Below are 19368 nucleotides of genomic sequence, written 5' to 3' on the forward strand. Positions count from 1 at the left end.
AGTTTTTGCACGTTACAGGTCGACGTCTCCACTATTCAACAATCCAGATGTCAAGGTTTTTCCTGATGAAAACCAGGAATGGAAAAAACTATGCTTAACAGTATGGCAACATCCTCTTGAGAGATCAACTGCATCTGTGAACTGCCCGGTGACAAAGGGGGAATTTTGTGTATGTCTTCATATGAAAACTGTGAAGTGGAGGGGTGTATGCTTAGCTTTGTACACCCCAATTATTTAGACTGTCTGCCTCACAACTCTCGTTCCAAAATGCTCAAAGCAGCCCCCCCCCAGTTACAGCTAGAGATGAATAATCTCTTATATAATTTTTACGCTTGCTTGCAATAAAACCTAAGAACGTTCAGAGTACCAAAACATTTCGAAGAGCTGTTTCGAAACTAAGTTCAAGCCATTTATTCAGCAACATTTTAAGAGTACAATTATAGGGGAAAGGCAGTCAGGAAGCTATCTGCTAGAAACTATATAATACTTAAAACTTTTGGACTACCATTTCTTGAAAATCTAATAGATTGTACATTTAAAATATGCTATACACTTTTACGCTCCCGTACAGGAAAAGGAGTCTATTTGTTTTTCTCATTACTCTGACCGAAGAAGCCATCTTGCTTCACAGGGAAAATGATCTCCAACTGTATTTACCTTGGCAAGCAGGCTCAGAAGGCATCTGAGGAAGTAAAACACATGTTAAAATCTTTTCTCCAATTTCAGGGTCTGTGTCCGTCTGGAACGTAAGCAAAGGCTGGGACTGGTTGTCAGACAACCACAACGCTTTCAGCTTCAAGCTAGTCAGTGACATGGGAAGATGTAGCAACCTAGTAGAGAAAACAAAGGGGAAATTCTAGACATCCTTACACAGCTACAGAGTAAAAAGGTCTTGTAGCACAGTTGTTGCACTGGCTGCAACAGGCCCGCATGCTCACACCTCTGAAACAGCTGCCCTTTCTCCTTCTAGTAGATGATATAAGCCACCACATGCTCCTGGCAATGTCACAAAAATTTAGGATTTCTCAGACATTCTTAGAACAGAGTTTAGTACACATCACTCCTTCCAAGAAGAATGTTGTTTTACTTCATTGTTTCGTTTTAAGTCCAAATACACAAGGAAAAAAAATGATTACTATACTATGTGCTGTGAAGTCATTCTGAATTATGGCAATCCTTTCCAAGGCTTTCTAGGAAGAAAATGCCCAAAAGTGGTTTACCCTTCCCTTTATCTGGGGTGTGTGTGTGTGTGTGTGTGTGTGTGCATCGCCCTGGGACTGTGCCACTGGCCCAAGGCTACACAGGCCAGCTCTTCTCCCAGGTGGCACAGTGAGAAATTGAACTCCCAGCTCTTATTATTCCAATTCAGGAAGTTATCCAGCCAGCTAAGAATAAATACAGCATATTTATCCAGGTAAGACTTAGCCATTTACATAGTACAGTACTTAAAACTGAAAATTGCACTTTCCTAATGACAAGTGGGTTGTTTCTCCCCTTTAACTCAAAGGTAAGGAATCTCTGGGCCTCCTGATGGTGCAATTCCAAAAAGCCTCAGTCAGTGGTCCATTTTAATTTACTGTGAGAAAACTAAAGGTCGACCCATCCCAGTCTGAATTTGTATCCCTTTCATGCTTCACTTATCTTCCTGGGGAGTTATAATAAGAAGTAGTACTAGTGTACATTCATTATAAGTAAAGGATATTAGGCTCAAGGCAACAGGCAGGAAGTCACAAGTGCTATGAGCACCATGGGTGGGGAACTGTGGCCCTTCTGTTGAAACAGACGACAGCTCCCGGCGTTCATCATCACTCGCCATCCTGCTTGGGACTGATGGGAAATGATATCTAATAACACCTGGAGAAGGCTATGTCCCCTGTCCCTGCTATGAACCAGGATACTAAGACCCTGCATTACCCTTCCGCCCTGCCCCACATTCTACCAAAAAGACAACTTGCATTGCAACATAAGAACTTCTTTATGTAGCACAACAGCTCAGATAACGAAACTATAACCTTTCAGATCTTCTTCATAATGATGGAAGAAAATTAACAGAGAACTCTATAGGGGTAAGAGGGAAGATCCATGGCAGATACAGTGGGGTCTTGACTTAAGAACGGCTTGAGTTAAGAACATTTTGACTTAAGAACCGCTCTCATAGGAAAATATTGACTTGACGTACATACTTAGATTTGAGTTAAGAACTGAAAAAAACCCACGTGGGAGGCAGGGAAAGTGCAAAATTTGAACTTTCAGTTAACTGTTGGCCAGTGAAAAGGGTGCCTGTCTGCTTCCTCACTCCTCCCAGCGTTTAGAGAGTGGATTGGGAGACAGTCTTCAGACTGCCTGGTACTGCCTGGACTGTATTTTCCCTGCCTTCCCTGAACCTTTCTTGATCTAAGAAAAAAAGAAACAAAATATCCCCCTCTAGTGGTCAAAGGCAGAATAGCAGCTTCCCATTAGTTTCTATGGACGGAAAAGAGCAAATACGGATCAAATGGTTTTCAATGCATTCCTATGGGAAATGCAGATTTGACCTGAGAACTTTTTGACTTGAGAACTGCCTTCCAATACGGATTAAGTTCTCAAGTCAAGACCCCACTGTAAACTGCTAGATTCCTCCCGCTAGGCCCAACATCTTCTGCTTGCTTTCATTTTCAGCTAGTCTCTCTCTTTTATGGTTTCCCTTCCATTAGTTCCAGATGAGAGGCAAATGCCAGCTCCCAATTTTTTTATGGAGGCATCCTGAGGGAACAGGAGCACTTTGTATTCAACAAATCCAAAGCTAAGCCTGATCAACCTCGACAGCACACCGTAATTTTAACATTTTTTTAAATTGTGGAGCAACAAGAGCACACAGAGATTTCAGGATATGCAAGAGGAAGGCTTGCAAAAGCACTGGCCTGCCTCTCCAAGGAAAGACAGGTAGCATTCCCTTGTCTTTAAGGCATTCTCCCAAGAAGAAGAGGACTGCATCTTAAGATTTCTGGAGTCCATCTCAGAGCGGGAGAACTCCTGAAATTGTTAGACCAGAACTCCTAAAGCTGGCAATGGCTGATGGAAACTGCAATCCAGCAATATCTGGAGCATCACAGATTTCCCCTACCCTGATCTGTTTGTTGAAACCCAAAATCTTTATTAGAGATCTGATCCCTTCTGTACATCTATTTATTTATCAGCTACTTTAGTAAACTAAATAGCTGGAATAATTATTCTGCATCGCTTCACTAACTCTGACATAGTAAAGGACCCACCTCTCAGTTCAAAAAAGGTAATGACAGGGACAATAAACACATCTGAGTGCAAAAGTATTTTTTACCTATTTCCAGCAACGTCAAGGACATGAAGTTCTGTAGCTTGTGATATCTCAGGAGGAATCCTAGACAACCGATTGTCCCGTACCGATAAAACGTTTAGGCTGCAACATCCTCCAATCTGTTTCATTTAATTAAAGAAGAAGAAGATTGCATTATTGCTGCAGATACAATTTAATGGAGTATTCTTGTAAAACATTAAATGTGAGTACTAACAGCATTACTTTATCAAAAAGAAACAAAGAAAACAAAGAGAGCTGTATTAAACCAACAGTTGTACATTCATATACCTAAAAGTTTGCCCTCTGAACTCAGTTAGGTCAATTTCCTAGTAGGCACACATCAGACTGCAGTCTAGCTATGTTAGCAGTTGGTGTGATAATGTAGCCACTGCTTTTAACTGGGTTTTCCAGTTTTGCTCTATACTCCCATATGCTACTTTGTGGAGGAGATGTTAAGAAATGCATTTACATTAATGCCCGTACAGCTTCAAAGCTGAAACAGACGACAAAAATACTCACTGAAGGCAAGCTTGCGCAGTCAAAAACATGACTCTTTTTGTAGCACAAGAGTGTTTTAAGAAGCAATGGCTCATATTAGTCAAATACCTGCAGTTTACTAAATGGCAGTCACTGGGACTCCTTCTCCTAGAAGTAATATATATTCAATTCCTTCACTTTTAGTATAGAGGAATGCACCATTAAACACCTCTCAACATCAACAACCAGCCATTGACTCCCAAGTTTATTTCAATGACAGATCTACAAGCATTAATCTTGCAACAGGAAAAAGAAAGGAAGGCATTTATCATGTGTGTTCCAGTTGCACAGCCACTATTTGTAACTTTGCAATCCTAAACAGATATATTCCTGAATATATATCCTAAACAAATATACTCAGTTCCACTACAAAATTACTATAATTCTCTTATCCATGATTATTTGTACTCGGTGACAATTTAACGTGGCAAATATTCTGCATCTTGAAGACGTCAACTAACACTTAGATGTTATAAAGTTCAGAACTTCATTTCAAGATGGATGGAGTTCTGTGATAAAAGGCTTCAATACTGCCTATCTTTGTTAACATTTAACACTCCATGACGTGGTTAGCATTACCATAATCAAATTTCTCTTTCAGAGGGAGAAAAAGGTTTCCTTGTAGTTACCACTAATGCTAACAATCAACTTAAAAGGGAATAGTCCTGTTTGAAAAGAGTACAATCCCTGTATCAACAACCCACTTCAAAGCCCCATCTAAGCCTTGGTTAAAAGTCTAAAAATACAGCATCAAACAACTCATCAAATGCCAGCCAAGTTATTTCATTCAATCTGATTTTGGTTGAGACTAATTTTCATATTTCCTTCCAACCGACATCCCTCTTCTCTAACCACCTCTAACAGTATCCGTTTCATCATATAGTATTTTAATCTTTATGGTATAGTTCTGCCAACATAAATATTTTCATTATATTCCCTTTCATAAGAAACAGGCACAATTTCCTATTTTCATGCAAGGAAACCAGTAGTGAAAACATGAGCAAGATGATTATATATTGAATTTCTAAGTTACAGACTCTCCCCACAAATGAGAAACCATGCACTAAAACTTTGGAAGTGCTCTGACAGTTTCACAGGGTGTGAAGTGCCGAGAAACAAAAAGGTCCACTGTCTTCCTAATTGGTGCATTTCTAAAACGCAGAACGGAGAACAATTATTCTGATTAGTGAATGCTAGATGAGTCGGCAAATGATGCCTCGTTGTACACAAGGAGTGTCTGCTCGGAGCAATTCTGTCCCAGGAACAATAAAGCAGAATGAGTGCTTGGCCATGCAGCCTCCTCGAAAGCCTCCCACCAGTTAAGCTATAAACTCCCAAACTTTGGGGGCAATGAAAGTGCAGTGGTGGAGCCAGCCAGTTTGAATCATCATGCATTGAAAGCAGTCAGATGAAGGGAACTAGTGCAACTGTGGACGGAACAATACTTACAAGGTTACAAGAGTTTACCTGACTCAATTTCCAAGCAGCTAACAGTTAAGAAAAACACAAGAGACAGTTGTTTGGTTTTAACACATACAGTTATTTATATGGATTGGACAGCACCTTTCACGTATACACACACACACACACACACACACACACACATCCCATGAGACAATTCCCCCCCCCACCACAGAACTCAACGTTTCCACCACCCTGGCTGGCTTGCTTACACTTACTTACATAGTTGACACTGACCTCGAGTTACCTCTTGGGGAGCAACTTTGAACAATTTGATGGGAGAAATTTGCTCAGTAGACTGACAGCTGTGTGCCACAAGGTGGCTACGTGTCAACTGGTCACATGAAACTACATGGGAAGCTAGTTCCCTGTAATGTCATGCAATGGGGATATCTACTTGTGCCACACCTCAGCACCCATTCGAATTGTGAAGTAGCTGGGTCTCAATAAAAACTTCGCTGGGGTTGGGTAAGATTACCAGCTCCCCATGTAGTTAGTTGCATATATTCTGTTGTATATTTACTAAGCACAAATACTTGGCACATGGCTCTTTGCCACTCTATCCTCTGTGCTTGTGGAAAAGATCCAATGGAGGTGGGAGAGGGCAATACACAGGTATGTCTTATAGACCCCTTGGACTTATCACATAAAAGCTGGGTATTCGGGGCACAAAAAATGCCATGCACATGAAAGCAGGATTCCCCTGGTGCACTCTGAATATCACTTACATGCAGATATTTAGAACACGATCATGGGCTGGTGAGTGGTAACTGCTAAAGTTAAATGCTATGCTCCTAGGAGTCTCTTAGGTGAAAATAAAGTATCCAATCAAAACAAGTCATCAAATGGGACACAATAGCCTCTACTGAAGACCATTACTTGACTCTTTTTTTAAAAAACAAAACCAAACCCTGAACATCCAGACGTTGCATGATGCTCCCTTGCTTAAAGATGATCTTGATACCCAAGAACTTTGCCTGCAAATGCATGTACACCCCCAGGAACATGCTCAACATTTGTTTTCTTAACTGCTTAGTAAGATGTATTAAACTGTCATAAGCAGAAACAGATTCTAGTAAGAATTCACCCCCTCCATCAGATTATTGTAAATTCTGTAAAGGGGAAATCACTCACAAGCAACAGGGTCAAAGGTGGTATGAGAAAACACTTGTGTACACAAAGCCATTAAAATCCAGGAAATTATTTTGTTCAGATATAGCAATCCATTTTATACTTGCAGAAAAGCTGCAAAATCTGATTTAACGGAATGTTTGATAAAATAACAGACAATTAGAAAGGGTTACAAACCCCTGATGGCAATAATAACAACAATAATAATTAAAACTTGGCCTCTCTCTAAGTCAACTGACAAACAGCCAAAAAGGGTTCTACTGAGTAAGAAGAATAGTACATACATTTGCTGTGATACAAGAAATCTCTCTTCTCCCTGATCTGACAACTTAGTACAGACAAAAGCATTTTTATTCTGAAATGCAGCAATGTAGGTTAATTATTTATTATTGAAGCCCAACTTTCTGATTGGAAAGGGGCATACTGGAGCTGTTTCTGCCCTTTGTTACCATATCTATCTACAGAAGAGGTAACAAGAAGATGGGTGGCAATGCCACACAGTGAGTTTTATGCATGCATACATAGGTGTGATCATAATTCCATAAATGCAACATTAAGAAATGACTTACAAATGTAAAGCAAATCATTTGGATCAAGTACCTGAACGCTCATAAGATTGTACACCACCCTAGATAATATTACAGAAAAAGGCTGCTCTGTATCATAGTGTGAAGTAAAGATTAGTACAGGTGTGTGCGTGCGTGCAAATCAGCTCTTAAGTCCTATTGAAATTTAAAAGAGGCAGGAATCAAAGAACCTGCCCATCATTTCAACAAACCCACTGTTGCCTTCATGACGCTGCCTGCTGATATCCACCCACTAATTCACCCTATATCAAACCGTTCACTATTAAGCAACCTAGCCAACTTCCTCTGATCTCACCTGTCAGAATTCTGTGAAGGTTCCATCCCAACACTCTACCATAGAGGTTCTCATTATTACACTTAGGAGTTCATTTGTCATATTTCTGTAGGTGGCACTGATGAATATGATTAGCTGCCAAGCAGCCTGAATAGCTGGTTTATGTAACAGAGACACATAGTTCACCCCTTAGCAGATGGCATTTTAAGCTCCAAAAAAAAAGCCAGCATGCTGGCTGAGAATTTAGAGGTTTATGGGAGTTGTAGTCTGAAGAAGAATATTTTCCAAACTCTGGAAGTTTCTTGAGAGGACACAGGGACAAAATATGTTTTCTTGTGTGAATTACTTTAGCTTCAAATAGCAACTCTATGAATTGACTTTTTAAAAGCTGGCTACAGAATCAATCTACAGCATGAAAAGGCACTGAATAATGCTTACAGCATTGCCTACCTCTGTAGCACCTCATAGCTTCTAGCTCTGCAGTTTAACAAAGTGCATGCAGAGCTAGGCTGAAATGGTAGCCATGATGGGGAAGGTTACATACACTCATGCAACACTCATAGTTTACACTTGGATTGTGGCACACTTACAAGGAACTGGTTTAATTGGCAGGCAAAGACTTAATTGCAGAAGTAATGAAGAGTGGGAAAGGGATGTAAATGATAAACTTTACATTTCTTGCTGCAACCGACATCCTATCCTGCACAAAAGTTCCATAAATGTTGGCAGAAATTTAAAGGGGGGGGATGTGGGAAAATTTTAAAAAGCAACAGCAAACTATTGTGGCACCTTTCTGTACAATTTCAAACATTTCTAGATACACACCCACTAAAGAGTTTACTCAAGGACAGCTGCCACTGTACTGATGTATTTATGTTTACTGGAATTCCACCTTCCCCTCTCCACAAATCTCAAAGACCAGCAGATATTCCTCAAACAATCAAATGAGTAAAATTTCAGAATATATGCATTTTCCAGTTGAATTTATGAAAAGGAAAAACTATTTTACTTTCAATAACAGGATTCTTGTTCTGAAGTTCTTATCAACACATTTGTGTGAGGTAAGATGGCATCTTACCGGCTTGAAATTCAAAACTGCCCAACATCTTCAGAATAATCATATTGTATTAAATTCCATAGAAAGAAACAAAATTGATGGTTCCTGAGAAAGGGTTACAGAAGCAGAGTGCATGTTCTGCATGCAGATTCATTTCATTCATTATTCATTATTCATACTGTGTTTTTTTAAAATCTTGCAGAATTTATTCTTTTAATGTTACATTTTACACATATTTTAGATTGTCGCTGCAAAGTCTTAGGCAATAATGCTGTATTGAGTTATGCCATATGAAACAAATAAATAAAATAAGGGCTTTTATCACAGGGCCCGGAAAGATACCTGCCTGAAATGCTGAAGAACCACTGGCAATCACTCTCGACAAAGCTATTCAGTATAAGCCCATGTCTATATAAAACGTATGCAGCCTTTTGACTTGGGTTACTCCTTTGCTTTTTTGGAATACCTAGCATAAGGAAGTAACTTGAAAGGACCCTTGTTCAAGGTTGTCCCATTCTTGTCCTAAAATATCTAGGGCTGAGGGGTGTGGAACTTGAATCCTTACCAAAATCTCTAGAATATCAGCCCTAGATATTCTCAGTGTGGAACTTAAACAAGTCTGTAAACACAAATGGAGAAAACCAGCCTCCAAGCAGGAAAGGAAAAAAAAAATCTCCTTCAACATAGTTGAATCAGGGAGAATACACAATCTCCCTAATACCTAGTTTTACAGTGGTGCCTTGCTTGAAAAGGATAATCCGTTCCAGCAAAATCGCTGTAGAACAACATCGTCGTCAAGCGAAAGTAAAAATCCCATTGAAATGCATTGAAAACTGGTTCAATGCATTCCAATGGGCGAAATACCTCAGCATCCAGTGAAGATTCTCCATAGGGCAGCCATTTTCCGGTGCCTGTAAAGCGAGGAATCCATCCTAAAGCACAGCTGGGAGCCATTTTACACAGCGGGCGGCCATTTTGAACACCCGACGATCAGCTGTTTTGATCATCATTAAGCGATCATCATGAAATGATTTTTCCCTATTAAAACATTGTTTTGCAATCACAAAAGCGATCACAAAAACTTCATCGTTAAGCGATCTCCTCATCTAACGAGGTAATCGTCAAGCGGGGCACCACTGTACTTTCAGAGGAAACGTCTGGATGAAGAGGATCCACTGAACTGACTTTGAGGGCCTGAGTACTCCATTTGCACGACGTCTATGCCTGTGAGTTAACAGACCGACTCCTCCATCCTACTGATCCTATCTCTGAATACTCTTTCCATTTCTGAAGGCAGTAAATTACATTTCTTCTTGTCATTTTGACTTTCACACCATGTGTGGCTTTTCTTATTTATAGCACATGCTCATGTTTTGCTTAGAGCAAATGTTAGCAATCAGACAGCTACATTGGCAACAAAAAAGGTACTACCAGAATTCTGTCTGCTAACAAAAAAGAACGAAGTAGACTAAATATGCCCAGCAGCAGAGCTCCTGAACAGATTGAAGAACAACAGCTCATTTAACTGGGTGTCATCTAGAAAGAGTTTTCATAAATGTCTCCCTCCTTCCATAGCACTAGACTGCATCAATGATTAATCAATAGATAATAAAAACTGTGTTTTAAAATTTAAAGCAGATTTTATTGCTGAAATAATTTTTATTTAAAAGAAAGCCCTTTGAGATGGCTTTGGAATTCTAATTTAAAATGTAACTCAAAATATCTACCGTATTTTTCTGTTTACAAGACAACCCAAAGTATAAGACGAACCCCCTTTTTCTAACCCCAAATTTAAAAAAAGCAGGGATCAAAGGGCTTCCTTTTTGCTAAGCCCCATGCCTTGCCGAAAGGCAAGGAAAGCGGCTGTCAAAGTGACTGCCGCTTTTCCTCACCTTTTGAGAAGGTTAGCAAAAAAAGGCGAGGGCGCTCCGGCTTTAGCGAAAAAGGAAGGGAAGCCGTTGTTGCCCTTCCTTTGCTAATGAGGCAGGAAAAGGCAGGGTGCACCTCCACCACGGGAGGTGACAAGGCAGCAGTGATCGGGAAGGCGGGGGGGAGGCAGCAGCCAGAGATGCTGGAGCATGTGTGAATGCTCGTTCGCCTATGCCTCCTGCTGTCTCCGCCCCTGGAGGGGAAGGAGGGGATATGGCAGAGACTGAGCTGAGCCCCTCAGTCTCGCTGGAGGTGGTGATCGGGCAGGCGGGGGAGGGGGAGGCAAGCATCAAGAGGCGCTGGAGCGTGTGTGCATGCTCCTTTGCTCCTTCGCCTCCATCTCTGCCTCCTGCTGCTGCCTTGGCCATGGAGAGAACAAGCCGTGAGCTCTGAAAGAGGCAACTGGGTGACAGCGGCAGCAGCAAGAGGCACTGAGTGTGCGCACGCGACTGCTTCCTTCCGTTTATAAGACGACCCTCAATTTTTCCTCTCATTATTTTAGGAAAAACTGTCGTCTTGTACACCAGCATTCCCCAACCTTTTTCGGACCGCGGACCGGTTGAGGGGTAAGGACTCCATGCGCGGACCGGTTCGGGGGCACCCCTGCACTCACAGGTGGGCGTGTCACCCCCACAGGTGGGTGTGTCACGCTTGTGCGCATGAGTGGCACGCCCCTCACGCTCGTGCGTGACACACCCACCTGTTGGGCGAGCCCAGGGGAGGAGACAGGCTCACAAGAGAGAGTAGGTGGGCTGTCAGGGCTGCGCGGAACCCTTTGCCCCATCGCCCTGCGCTCCCGGCCAACAGAGCCCAGGAAATTCAAATGGCCTCCCCACCGGGCTCCTGCCACGGGGTCTCTCTGTGCTGCTGGCTTTCCAGCCAGGCTCTGGGAGGCTGCGCTGCCATTTGCGCAGGCGCACGAGCAAGCGCGTAGGCACAAACATCCTTTGCGGGGGTAAGTGTGTGCGGGAGGGCGGGAGGTCTGTCTTGGCAGCCCAGTTGGACCAGCAATGGGCCGCGGACCGGGGGTTGATGACCTCTGTGCTACAGTAAAATACAGTAATTATGGTATGTAATTCTATATCATGAAACTCCATTAGATATCATGAAAAAAAATCTGCAGTTCTCAAAGTGGGTTTGAGTTTCCAGATAGGCACTGGTTAACAGCAATACAGACTGATGAGCCCTGTTTTCTAACAGTATCTGAAGTCATTCTAAGGGCTTTCTTCTCTTGTCCCCTCTCCTTAACAAGATGCAGTACTGGAACTTCTTGGAATCCTTACCAAAATCTCTAGAATTGTTTTCAATTGTCTCTTTAAGTAAAGCTGATTCTAAGCCATTGCCTCTCCAAAACTGGACAAATTTAAGCCCATATTTTTCTCTCTGAAAGTGTACACCAGAAATGTCAATGAATAGATTATAGGAGTAGGAATCACCACAGGCAAAGAAACTGTGAAAACTAAAAGACAAAGGGCCTAGCGAGCAAGAGTCCATTTTTGGAAAAAAGAAAAAAAAAGAATGATTAAATTGACTCTGATTGTTCATTTCAACTGTGATTTCAATCAAATCCTCCCTGCACAGCACTACCTACCATGCTGTTTGTGTATTTACAGGGAATATAGAAAAACTGTATTTCCCTGCTTCTACTAGCATATTTCTCCACAGGATCATAATTTCTTTGGGAAATGGAAGAGGGCCATTCAATTCACAGAACAACATGGTCGCATACACTCCAAAAGCTATTGAAATCATCACCGCTGCCACCACTACCTCCTCCTCTTACAACATAAATTGTACTAAATTTGTAGTCTGTTTTTGCTGTAACGAAATAAGATGGCTTCCATTCTGTAACTCAGGCCTACGAAAGCTACCTATGCCATAATATACAACTGTTGGCCTTTAACGACTTTTACTTTAGAGAAACACAACCCACCCAAATAACAGAATCCAAAATCTGCTTTCCACAGCCACAGCTCCAGAACCAGAAGAGGTACGTATACAAAAGGGATATGCCAGCAACTATAAAGGCAGACAGGATCCAATTCTGCATTTTGTTCGCACTGATCCTAGATCTGTGAGGCATCTGGCACTCAGATGCCACCTTACAAGAACACACCAGCATAGTGCAGCAGTGCAGAATCTGCATCTCCGATGACAGCATTCTCAGCATCAATGGAATCTCACAGCACTGAGAATCCAACTATAAGTACTAATGTGCAGGCCCAAGAAAGAAAGCAGCAAACTTCAGATCATTTGCTAACACAATTTCAGACTCTGTGACCTTGACGTGAACTTTTGCATAGTAATTTCTGCCATAAAAAAGCTAAATGGCTAACTAGTAACACTCATAATTGCCTTGGACTTTCAAGGGTATTCAGCTGGAGCACCACACATTTATCCACAGTTAAGTGTTCCAGAACACTGCCCTAGCTGGCCTTCAGCTTCCTTTGTGCTTCAGAAAATACTTAAACACTTAAGCTTTGTAGCTTAAGAAGATGCTGATGAAGCAGGGTCAACATTAAGAGCCATCATTTCATAGTTAGGATGCCCATGCTTGAGAATGGTGAAATCTAATTACCTGTGCCAAGCCTCCAGATAGATATTATCCACAGTACATCTGACAGCAAACCTAAGGTTTTAATTGCATCTCTATGCCATTCTAACTCTTCATACTAACCTCTTCATGTCTACTTCCTCCCATCAACCCTGGTCCAAAGACTCCTACCAGCTAATGCTATCTAAGCTCCGTAAGCATTTCAGTTTGTTCTAACTGAGTGAAAAGCAGATACTTCACATTCCATCAAGTTTCCCTGAAATAATATGTAAGAAGAACAGGAGAAAATAAGGGGAAATGGGTACTGCTTACCTCTTTGGGTAAAGACACTAGTTTGTTTCTGTCCACATTCAATACATTCAGCTTCTTTAGCTTTCCAATACTCCTGGGCATGGTCTGTTTCAGATTAAAACAAAAGTGGTGTCAGAATGAATTAAGGGTATTGCAAGATTATCGAAACAGGTTTACCTTACAAAACAAAGAAGTACTGATCTCACAATATTTCTAGCTGTCACATTCCTTTTGTTTGTAAGCATTCGGTCAAGATTGTCCACAGTTGTCCTAGTTTTATCTTCACCATTAGGAGAATGAGAAAAACGGACTGGGGGGGGGGGGGGAGAGAGGACACAAACACTCTATGACTTCCCTATACATGGTGCCAAGCAACTGATAAGCAGGTATCATGAAGCTCACTGGCAGAATACTGTACAGATGAATAGTCTGGGGGAAAATCCTCACATGATATTGGGCAGGGATAGCAGACATGGAGCCCTGCAAATGCCATTGGCTACAATACATATCATCACTAAACCCTGATTATGCTTCCTAGGGCTGATGGGAGTTGAGTCCAACAACATCTGAACAGTCACATGTTTTGCCATCTTGGATTAGGAAGAACACATTAGAATGTGAATTCTGGCTTTATATTAGCATTTGACAGAACAGTAGATCAATTTGCAGATCAGAGTACCCCACTGTTGCATCTCCCTGCTTCATCACTTGCCCTGTCCCTACCGGTGCAACAAGCTAGCAAGGACCAGCTTGTATTCAGTGTGCTGATATGACTAAGTGATATCAATACATAAAGTTGACAGCAGAGTGAGCTGTCTCTATGTACATATGCAGTGCAGGAATCTCCAGACTGTCCAGTAAAGGTACCTGCCAACCTCAAATTCCTAAAACACACAATTTCTTCCTCTTCCTGCAGCAGGTCTTATGTTTGACATCACAGGCAGAAGAATACATTGTTCTGCATTATGCATCTTCCCTCTCTTAAAATGCCTTTAAAGACAGCCGGTCAGAAATTCAGTCAAGCTTTCAGTCAAACAATGAATTTGGGAGATTTATGACTTAAATCCCCTCTTGCATCAATGTCAGATAAGACCACAGCCTAAGTATTTTTTTTCTTAAAAAGTAATTCACATAACCAGTTACAGAGGGCACGTATTGCAAACAAAACCAAAGACTAAGAAAACTGTCTAAAAAGTGGGCAGAGGGGTTCCCCCTCCAAAATGCATTAGAAGGCACTTTTACCCACCAAAGAGTACTGAGGAAAAGAAAATGATAATTATATTACTGGCCACTCCTCTTTGGTAAACAGAACATTGTTGCACATTTATTATCTCCTGGAAGCAATATGTTATGAATAACTGTTACATACAGCACTGATGTTACCTGTCTGTCATGGGTTTGGAGGGAAAGTTCCATCCTATGGGGAGTGGAAGGCGGGACATCAGGAGGAGGGGCTGTACTGTATAAATATGTGATGCCTGTGTGGTGAGGGAGATGCTGAGAGACACTGGGTTGTGACGAAGCAGCAGCTGGGAAGAAGAAGCTGTTGTGGGAGTCTGTGTGTCAGACAGGGTACTGCTGTGTGTCAGAGTACCAACCTGATAGGTTCAGGTGTCTGTTGGGTAGCCAGAACTGATAGGTTCAGGGTCTGTGCTTCAAGTTAAGGGTTCTGGGTGAACCAAACTGTATGCTTGTATGAGTGAGGATAAGCCACGTTACTTTATTTTATTCACCTGATTGTTTTATTTTTCCCTGTGTGTATTTAAATAAACCCTATTCTTTATTTGTTTGAAAATCCATCCCTGGTCTGTGTGACTTCTTATAGGGAATGGTTGGTGGCAGCTTAGTGTAACTGTGTGACATATCCCAGTAGGTCTGGGTTTGTCACATTGATTGGTGTCCAGCGTGTGGGATACGACTGGTCCAGTTGTCCAGTGGTCCAGCAAAGCCTTGGCAAGTGTGCCCAGAGCAAGGGGGGTCTAGTCAGGGACAGTCTGAGGCGCGTAGGTAATCTTCTAGGTGTACCTCACGGGGAGGTGCGCTAGTAGAAGAACGTGCCAACTGGGGAGACTTAGATTAAGGTGCTCTGAGGCAGCCTAGTTTTGGCGGGAAAAAGCTGAGGCAAAACTGCGTAGCAACAGCGAGCTAGCTTGCCAGCTGAGAGGCCCAGCAGAGGGGGGTAGGCTCTGACTCGATACTGTTGCAAGTTAGTGCTGAAGAACAGCAGCAATCTCTAGGGAGAGCTGGTTCTGAGGCAAAAAGGAAAAAAGTGGTCGTTTTATTTTGAGGCTTGACTTTTAAAGCAGCCTGTTCTGAGGGGGGATTATGCCCTTGACTCGAAGCCAGATGGCCGAAATGAGTGAAGTGAAAGACCCCCAGATTGACCAAGGTTCTGAGGATGAATTTGGCTCAGTGCAGGGTGACAGCACAGGAGAGCAGAACCCAGAACTTAGAAAATTGCTCATAGCCCAACAGCATGAACTGAGGATGAGGCAATTTGAGGGAGGAAAGAATGGAGAGAGAGAAAATGGCGTTTGAATTAAGAAAACTGGAACTGATGAACCAGAACAATAATAATAATAGGGATTCTGAGGGAGGCCAATTGTCTAAGGCTGACCTGAAGAAATTCCCTGTGTACCACAAGGGAGATTGTCCTGAGGTGTTCTTTTCCCTAGTGGAAAGAGCGTTTGTGGACTTCTCAGTGAGGGAAACTGAGAAGATGACCATCATGCGATCTTTAATCAGTGGTAGCCTGGCTGAGGTTTATGCCGAGATGCCTGAGGAACTGATGAAAGATTTTGCAGAGTTTAAGAAACTGGTGTTTGCCAGACATGGGATAAATGCGGAGCAGCTGAGACAAAGATTCAGGTCCCTCACCAAGAAGCCAGAGCAGACTTTTACCCAAGTGGGGGCCCAATTGGTGAGGCTGCTTGAGAAATGGCTATCGCAGGAAGGGACAGAGACCTATGAGCAGCTTAAAGATTTGATAGCGCTGGAACAGTTCTATTCAGTCCTGCATGGGGAATTGAAATTCCAGGTGAGGGAAAGGAAACCGAAATCTGTGGCAGCAGCCGCAGAGATCGCAGATTTTATTTCCCAAATAAGAAAGCCCTTGGGTGAGGGGAAATCTGTAGGTAAACCCAAAGAAACCTACAGCAAGTACTCTCAGGGACCAGGGAAAAGCCAGCAAGGGGGAGGGGCCCATGGTGAAGGGAAGCCCTCAGACATGAAACCAAGACCTCAGATTTTGGAGGGAAAACCAAAACAAGATGAGAGAGAATCAAAATACACCAGAAAATGTTATTTCTGTCAGGGAAAGGGTCATCTAATCTCAGATTGTGAGAAATTAAAGCAGCTAAAAGGAATGGTGCCTCAGGAGTCTAGTGGGACCAAGCCAAAAGCTGTGTTCTGTGTCCAGAAAGAGCAAGGCTCAGTGTCACTGAGGGAGCCGGTTGCCATGACTACTCAGTCTGGAACAGCTACCTCTGCTGAGCAGGCTGAGGAAAATGGTCCTCTTGTGGAGGTAAAGCGCTGCTTGCTGGTGAAAACAGATTCTCAGTTGTTTGAGACAGCCGGGGTGGACGTAGGAATACTTGACCGTCAGTATAGGGGGCTGCGGGACACTTGTTCCCAGGTAACCCTATGCCATCCAGATATCATTCCTAGGGAGTTTATAATCCCAAATGAGAGCATGAAGGTGGCAGGGATTGAGGGGCAGGTAATCTCTCTGCCAGTAGCAGAGGTACCTGTCCACTTTCAAGGCTGGAGGGGAGTTTGGAGGCTAGCGATTTCATCGACTCTGCCAGCAGCCGTGCTCGTGGGAAATGACCTGGCTGAACATGTGAAACGGGTGCTAGTGATTACACGCTCACAAGCCACCACGGGGACAGTTCAGGGGGGTAATGATGAGCCAGAGACGGAAGCAGAGGGGAGTTCAGAAGCTGTGGTGGAAACCTTAACCACAGACAGCAGATTTGGACAGGAGCAAAAGGCAGACGCCACTCTCCAAAAATGTTTTGAACAGGTGACTGACGCCCAGCTAACACCTGAAACCCCAGTGAGATTTCTGGAGAAAAAGGGGATTTTATATAGAGAAACCCTGAGAAATATCTCAAAAGGGGGAGATGGGATCAGAAGTCAGCTGGTGGTACCTGAAAAGTATCGCCCCATGATCTTACAAAGGGGGCACTCGGACATGTTTGCTGCACACTTAGGGGTGAAAGAGCCCCTTGATTTGATCAAACAAAATTGGGAGCAGATCACCCAGGATGACCCACAAGACGTTGTGACTTACATAGACACCTTGATGAATGACCTAAGGAGAAATCTAGAGCTGGCAGCAGAAAACCTGCAAGCTCAGAAGGTCAGACAGAAAACATGGTATGACCACAAAGCTAGAGAGAGGCACTTTGACCCAGGGGAGGAAGTGCTTTGGCTTAGGCCCTGCAGAGAGAATAAACTGCAGCTCAAATGGGCAGGACCATATAGGGTCATTTCCAAGATGTCAGACCTGAACTACCTAATAGAGCAGGAGGAGAACCAAGCAAGGAGGGTGGTTCATGTGAATGCCCTAAAACCCTACTACAGAGGGGAACAGAGGGTTTTATTCGCGATAAAAGCAGCTGAGAGTGAGGAAGCGGAATTACCCTTTTGGGAGGGTAGAGGGGAAGTAAAATACAACCCAGAGGAGGTAAAGATCAGTCCTGCACTCACCCAAGACCAGCAGCAAGAACTAAAGATGCTGCTTAGTAAATATCAACAGGTGTTTTCCAACAAGCCGGGGATAGTGAGGGGAGTGATGCATCGGATCCACACAGGGGATGCACCCCCGCAGGCAGTATCCCCATACCGAGTAACGGGACCCTATAGGGACAAGGTGCGGAAGGAGCTGGACGAGATGCTGAGGGAGAACATAATCGTCCCCTCTTCTAGTCCTTGGTCCTCTCCGATAGTCCTTGTGGACAAGCCTGATGGGAGCATTAGGTTTTGTGTTGATTACAGGAAGTTAAACCGTGTAACCACTCCTGATGCCTACCCAATGCCCAGGCTAGACAACCTGATTGAAACCATAGGGGGTTGTCGGTTCATCTCATCATTGGACCTGGTAAAGGGATATTGGCAATTAAGAATTGATCCCAGGGATCAAGAAAAGACTGCCTTTTGCAGCCCTTTTGGTCTCTATGAGTTTCGAGTCCTGAGCTTTGGTCTCAGAAATGCACCAGCCACATTCCAAAGGCTGATAGACCAGACCTTGGCAGGGCTCAGTGACTTTACAGTGGCCTACATTGACGACATAGGGATCTTCAGTAATACCTGGGAAGATCACCTGATACACCTGGAGTTAGTGCTGCAGAGGTTAAGTGCAGCAGGGCTAACAGTAAAGGCCAGCAAGTGTCAGCTGGGTAGCCCAGAAATAAAATACTTGGGTCACATGGTAGGGGGAGGAATGATAAAACCCCTGGAGGCCAAAATAGAAGCAGTTCGTGATTGGCCTAGACCCAACACCAAGAAAAAGGTCAAATCATTTCTTGGGTTGGTGGGCTACTACAGAAAGTTCATCCCGAGGTTTAGCGAGATTGCGGCTCCGCTGACCGATCTGACGAGGAAGACGGCTGATGACCGCATCCCGTGGACCAGCGACTGTGAGGCGGCGTTCCAGAGGTTGAAGGAGGCGTTAATCAACTATCCTGTCCTGCGTGCTCCAGACTTCGACCGGGAGTTCATCATCCACACAGATGCGTCTAACAGCGGGGTAGGAGCAGTTCTGTGCCAGGAGGATGAGAATGGTGACCAGCATCCAGTGTCCTACCTGAGTAGGAAACTCCAAAAAGGTGAGAGACATTTGGCAACCGTGGAGAAGGAGTGTTTGGCCATAGTCTACGCGATCCAGAAGGCCAAGCCTTACATCTGGGGAAGACATTTTATTCTGTGTACTGACCATTCACCATTGCAATGGTTAAAGACAATGAAAACCCACAATAGCAAACTTATGAGGTGGGCTTTAAACCTACAGGACTATGACTTTGAAGTAAAGGTGGTCAGAGGGTCAGTGAACTGTGTTGCTGACGCCTTATCAAGAAGACCTGAAGAATGAAGACGGCGAAAGAACATGGACTATGTGTATATAATGATGACAAAAAGTAAAATGTACCTGTTTTTGAATTGGTTTGTATGAATAAAGGTAAATTGATGTAATGTATATGGTAAATGTTTAAATGCCTATTTGAAATGTTT

The 19368-nt window shown here is 43.2% G+C and overlaps 1 protein-coding gene across 1 annotated transcript in view; it reads right to left on the bottom strand.

The window, feature by feature from the left end:
- LRRC1 (leucine rich repeat containing 1) overlaps positions 1-19368 on the bottom strand; it is a 96188-nt gene that overhangs the window by 4498 nt on the left and 72322 nt on the right. The window contains exons 10-12 of the mRNA XM_073000437.2: positions 13156-13239; positions 3317-3432; positions 658-830 (exon numbers count right to left, since the gene is read on the bottom strand). Coding sequence (XP_072856538.2) covers positions 658-830; positions 3317-3432; positions 13156-13239 — 373 coding nt within the window. The remainder of the gene's footprint in view (positions 1-657; positions 831-3316; positions 3433-13155; positions 13240-19368) is intronic.

The sequence above is a fragment of the Pogona vitticeps genome, chromosome 1 (genome assembly GCF_051106095.1).
Source record: "Pogona vitticeps strain Pit_001003342236 chromosome 1, PviZW2.1, whole genome shotgun sequence".
NCBI lineage: Eukaryota > Metazoa > Chordata > Lepidosauria > Squamata > Agamidae > Pogona > Pogona vitticeps.